This window comes from Punica granatum, chromosome 4, assembly GCF_007655135.1.
Source record: "Punica granatum isolate Tunisia-2019 chromosome 4, ASM765513v2, whole genome shotgun sequence".
NCBI lineage: Eukaryota > Viridiplantae > Streptophyta > Magnoliopsida > Myrtales > Lythraceae > Punica > Punica granatum.
In genome coordinates this window covers 39,634,818-39,640,251 of record NC_045130.1, presented here as the reverse complement: position 1 = coordinate 39,640,251, position 5,434 = coordinate 39,634,818, and the positions used below count along the sequence as shown (strand labels likewise).

The 5,434-nt window shown below is 39.5% G+C and overlaps 1 protein-coding gene across 2 annotated transcripts; it reads left to right on the top strand.

Moving 5' to 3' along the window:
- The first annotated feature begins 1,124 nt into the window (after positions 1-1,124).
- Positions 1,125-5,067, top strand: LOC116206238 (trehalose-phosphate phosphatase A). 2 transcript variants are annotated; one of them, XM_031539052.1, is made up of 12 exons: positions 1,125-1,271; positions 2,398-2,835; positions 2,924-3,064; positions 3,156-3,227; positions 3,322-3,438; positions 3,517-3,573; positions 3,668-3,769; positions 3,896-3,973; positions 4,049-4,118; positions 4,217-4,287; positions 4,394-4,486; positions 4,620-5,067. In XM_031539052.1, exons 2-12 carry the CDS (start codon positions 2,542-2,544, stop codon positions 4,671-4,673), a joined length of 1,149 nt encoding a protein of 382 aa, XP_031394912.1. In that variant the 5' UTR covers positions 1,125-1,271; positions 2,398-2,541; the 3' UTR covers positions 4,674-5,067. The 2 variants fall into 2 exon arrangements, with proteins under 2 accessions (XP_031394912.1, XP_031394913.1); XM_031539053.1 differs by lacking the exon at positions 1,125-1,271 and adding an exon at positions 1,293-1,420.
- The last annotated feature ends 367 nt before the right edge of the window (positions 5,068-5,434 follow it).

Below are 5,434 nucleotides of genomic sequence, written 5' to 3'. Positions count from 1 at the left end.
GGTCAACTTCACAAAGATTTTTAATTCAATTTTTCAAAGAGTAAATAAACTTTAGCCGAAAACTTTTGAAGAGTATATTTCCCGCACCTAACTTTGCTCAACTTTCCCGACTTTGAAAAGAGAATTTGCCAATTTCATTTTTCTTGACCGACCATTACCAACTTAGGATCCGTTTGGTATTCAAAATTTTTTTTTTAACTCTAATCCACTTATCTTCAATTCAATAACACAATTATTACTTTTTTATTTTTCTTCAAATTTTTTAACCATTCAATTCAAATTTTAATACTAAATTCTCTCAACTATTTATTACTTTTTTACATAATTCAACAACACAATCATTATTTTCTCTCAACTATTCAGTTCTTTTTTCACAATTTAACAGTAAAATCATTATATTCTCTCAACTATTCATTACATCTTCACATTTTTTTTTCATAATTCAATAACATAATCATTACAAACCAATTAAAACCAAAACTCATCTATAAAATTAAACACAACCTTAATTTGCTAAAAACCTATGAGTAGCCAACCGAGTTTTCGTATATTATTATCAATGTATTACATTACATATGGCGGGAAAGTAAAGCACCATATTTTTTTTTGCAGGTTTTCGAGAATTCTTAGTACATTTAGGTGGAAAAGGAAACCGAGAGCGCCGACCGATGCGGGAACACGTCAAGCGGTTACGTGTGGGGGCCGCGTCAAACGTGTCCACGTCAGATCGCAGTCACCCGTGTGTGTTCCCGCGCTCGCCGTTGGCCCCCCCGACAGCCTCATTCCCACGTGGCATCTTCTCCTCTTCCGTCGCGGGCCTCACGTCTGTCCCGTTTGGCCAGGCGGGTCTTTTCTTCATTCATTCATTCATTTTTCCTCCAATAAATTATTTATTTAAATTCGTTTCTTCAGTTAATAACTTAATAAAGAAAAATGAAAATTGACCGGAGTATCTATACTGTATATGTAATTCAACGCGCATATCTGTCGAGTGAACTACGCAACCAAGCTGAGATTCCTTCGTGTCCCTCACGCGCTTCCAAAAGCGCTTTCACTTTTTATGTTATGGGAAGATTTTCTAATTTTCTTTCCTTTTTTTATTTTATTTCCATTTTCTCGTTCGAGGAAGGAGGCACGTTTCCTCGAATATTCAATCAAGAACCGAAATTTCTATAAATAATGAACCCTTTTCCTTCGTTCCTCTCTCCTTCTCCTTCGTCTTCGTCTTCGTCTCAGCTCTGTCTGCGCATTTCCTCGAACACTCTCTCGAGGTGAGATTCTCTACTTCTTCACTGTGCCTTTCATCTTTCCGCAATTAGAGCCGCCGCCGGACGGGAAAACGAAGAAGAAAGTCGAAAACTTTGAATTGTTTGACTTTCCTGAGCTGCCGCGCAGAGCCATTGGCTTGGCTTCTGTATAGGTGGGGTGGAAGTTTATGCCGATTTATTCCGGTGATTGTGTTCTGTTGAATGAGCCGCCTGCATTTCAAACGATTGTCCAAGAAACTACCTTTACTTTGTTCTGTTGAATGAGCCGCCTGCATTTCAAAAGATTGTCCAAGAAACTACCTTTACTGACTGCTTCAGTCTATATAATGAGAGTTAAAAAGCTTCATTTCCCAGGTATCAAGTCACTTTTTTCTGCCGGGAGTTTTGCAGGAACAGCTTTTTTCTATTTTCTTTTTGTTCCCGCAAAAAAAAAAAAAATTTGAGATTTTTAACCTCCATTGGGCCACACCAAAGGCTGAGACGAAGTCTCGCTGAAACTTCTTGCTGCGTTCTTATTGTTTGACTTCCACTGAGAATCTAGCCTCCAACATCTCAAGATTGGCCCCCACGTTTATTTGTCTCAGCTGTGGCGGCTGTGGCCCATAATGCGCCATTCTATATGCTGTTGTGTTGCTTTCATCCCTGCTCCATGGCATAGGGTAGCTACCCTTTGATTTAGTTTATGCAATCTAATTTGATGATACATCCCTTTTCGTACTCTAATACATGGGCAATTTCTTAGTCCGACTTGGCATAGGGTAATTCTTTTTTCCATTATCATGTGATGCATGTCATTCTTGACTTGCAATTCGATAGCATTGGCTAAATAGTCAGTCGCTCGTGAACAGTACAACATTCCCTGAATTGAATTGAGCATTAGTATATATGACTTGTGGTAATATTTTTGCTGCAGCAGCTTTATGATGTGTACTTTGAGTTGATAATGCATCTAGCGATAACATGCCAGGTGGTTGTTTAGGTTGTTCTATGCCGTATTTCCCCGTTGTTCTATGATGCAATGATCAGTTGTTTTATTTACCACACAGTTGGATAAAGAAAGAAACAGAAAAGATAAGAACGATTACCCTGTTATTTTCTGTGCTCAAACCCCTGTTTGCTTGATGGACAGATTGCTGAGTGGCAGTGATAGTGAAGAGCTGGTTTTTCTTCGAGAAGAATTCTTGAATTGAATCAAAGCTCAACATATCGGTTATACCGGTATAGTCCAATTGACATCCTTCAGCTTGTACATTGGACCAAGGATCTAGAGCCAATGGACCTGAAATCAAATCCAACTTCTCCTGTTCTGCCTGAAAATACTCCACTTAACATTTCAAGACTGGCCCTTCGCCCCAGTGTCGTGCCCTGCTTATCCCCAACTGCAGTTTTCTCTGCTGGACTTCACCTCACAATTCCGAGAAAAAAGACTGGAATACTTGATGATGTTCGTTCTACTGGATGGCTGGATTCAATGAAAGCCTCATCTCCTCCACCCAAAAGGATAACCAGGGATGCAAATGATGAGAGTGGAGCAGCTGATACTGATCTGGCCTATCGAATTTGGATGGTATCCTGAACTTTCTTTCAGTTACTGCTGTAATCTTAAATTAGTTGTCTTGGGAGGGTTCTCAAATAATTCTTCCGTTGAATTGCAGCTCAAGTATCCATCTGGACTGTCATCTTTCGAGCAAATAGCGAGTTACGCTAAGGGCAAGAAAATAGTATTGTTTTTGGATTATGATGGAACCCTTTCGCCTATTGTAGACAACCCTGACTGTGCTATCATGTCTAAGTCGGTAAGAATTGTTTTTCTCTATGGACTTTGCGTAAGAAGTGTGTAAGCTTCTTTAAATTATATTAATATCATTGAGAACCTTTAAATCTCAGATGCGAGCTGCAGTTAGAAAGGCAGCCAATTGTTTTCCAACAGCAATAATTAGTGGCAGAAGTCGTGACAAGGTAATTGGCATTAGTCTTCCATATTATTGACAAAGTTTCCTATTCAGCCAGGACTTTATTTTGATGGATTATTTTCCTATGCTCAATTCACTAGGTACTAGAATTTGTCAAACTCACTGAACTCTACTACGCCGGCAGTCATGGGATGGACATTATGGGTCCTGTTCGGAAATCCTCTTACAATGACCATATAGAGCACAGGGTGAAGCAGGTTAGGGGACACCTAATATTTCTTGTTCATTCTTTTTTTTTTAAGATGCGTGCTAAGATATTAATGCTGTGCGTGCAGCGGAAGGAAGTGAATATATTCCAGCCTGCTAGTGAATTCTTACCCATGATTAATGAGGTGAGTTCCTCTAGCCAGCTAGTCCAGAGGAGAACTGCGTCCAAGCGCGTAATTTTGAATCTAATCTCAGTCTTGTTATATTCTCAAATGGCAGGTTTTCAACTCTCTTGTTGAATCGACAAAAGATATTGCTGGTGCAAGAGTAGAGAACAATAAGTTCTGCGTGTCTGTACATTATCGCAATGTTGATCCAGCAGTAAGTACCTCGTGATGCTCCCTGAATCCTGTTGAGTTCTTTACCGGCTCATTTTGACTTGAGCAAAAGATACAAATACCTTTCCCCTATTATCTAATACTTCCATGACCCTTGAATGTGTCCCAGAATTGGCCTGTGGTTGGAGGAATTGTTCAGGATATGTTGAAGGACTATCCGCGCCTACGGTTGACTCATGGGAGAAAGGTACTCATTAGATCTTCATTTTGGGATTCTCTGCTCTTATTTCAGTGATATTCTGACTCTATTATTTGATTGTAGGTTTTAGAAGTCCGTCCTGTTATCAACTGGGATAAGGGGAAAGCTGTCGTGTTCTTGCTTGAGTCACTCGGTAAGCTTAATGGTTTTGGATTCTCGCTTGAGTTGTGGTAATTTCTATAGTAATCTTTCTTCCACAAAATACCTGACTGGAAAATTAATGTGCTACAGGGTTGAATGAACGAGAAGACGTGCTTCCGATATATGTGGGAGATGATCGAACAGATGAAGATGCATTTAAGGTAATGAATTTAGTGGTCTGGTAGATTAGCGCCCAGTTCATAAGGTTCAACTTCTTGATCAGTGCGATGATCTTCTTACGACAATATTCTTGCAAATTTTCAACAGGTCCTCAGGGAGGGAAATCGGGGTTATGGAATTTTAGTCTCCTCAGTTCCCAAGGAGAGCAGTGCCCATTACTCCCTCAGAGATCCATCAGAGGTATGTGCATCGGAATGATTGAACTGTTGATCATATGGTAGCTCTTCTTCTGGCTACGATGATGGATATCGCCGCAAATTATTAGCATTATTCTTGAACTCAGCTCACGAGAATTCTGTATATTTGAATGCAGGTCATGGAGTTTCTCAAGTTACTTGTGAGATGGAAGAAATCAAATGCATTGTGATACTGACCGACTGACCTTGAAACTTTTAAAAAGAACACTCTCATTCACAGATACTGCAAAATGCCAGCAGAGTTTCCTTTTCCAGTTTTCCCGGAAAAAGCAGAGAGTATATATGCTCGTACAGAAGACCCGAAAGCTTCCTGCATTTTAATTGTAAAGTTTCCGCTTTCCTCATTCTTGGAGTTGCTCCGCTGTTTAGGGGTAGTTCTAGTCCTGCATATTTACTTGTACTTCTGCTTCAGTTTCGACCGGTAACTTCTCACAGTGAGAGTATACATCCTCTAGTTATTTGTTGATTCTTTTTCAATTGAATTGATTAATAGAATTCCCGGAAAGGCAAAATGTACATGAGCCCATCCTTATATAATGTTTAATCTATTGATCTATCTGTCAATGCTTGTCATGTATTCTATTATTCCTCCCAAGAGGATATTTTGTGCTGCACAGAAGTCAAGAAGTGTGCTCCATCCAATATGTGACATATCATTTTATATCGGTCGGAAGCCGTTATTGCAAAGCATGTTGTTGCTTTAATTTCGGTTTTCCACCTCTCGATTACAAGACGAATAAATTCCGGGGAGTTTCTGTGATCAAGTTAAGTTGCCATAGTTCAAGTAAAATCTCATCTATTATCAAGGCAGGGATCACTTTAAACAGCGATAAATCAACTTGATATGCTTTTAGCTATTATGAATTTCGTTCGAGCTGCTTATTCGGTAATTAATTGGCCATGCTTTCAGTTTCAGTCAGTCTGGGCAGTG

Coding starts and splice junctions, on each gene's coding strand:
- LOC116206238 (XM_031539052.1), top strand. CDS start 2,542: ATGGACCTGAAATCAAATCCAACTTCTCCTGTTCTGCCTGAAAATACT. Junction 3,574..3,667: donor TCTTACCCATGATTAATGAG/GTGAGTTCCTCT, acceptor CTCAAATGGCAG/GTTTTCAACTCTCTTGTTGA. Junction 3,770..3,895: donor ATCGCAATGTTGATCCAGCA/GTAAGTACCTCG, acceptor AATGTGTCCCAG/AATTGGCCTGTGGTTGGAGG.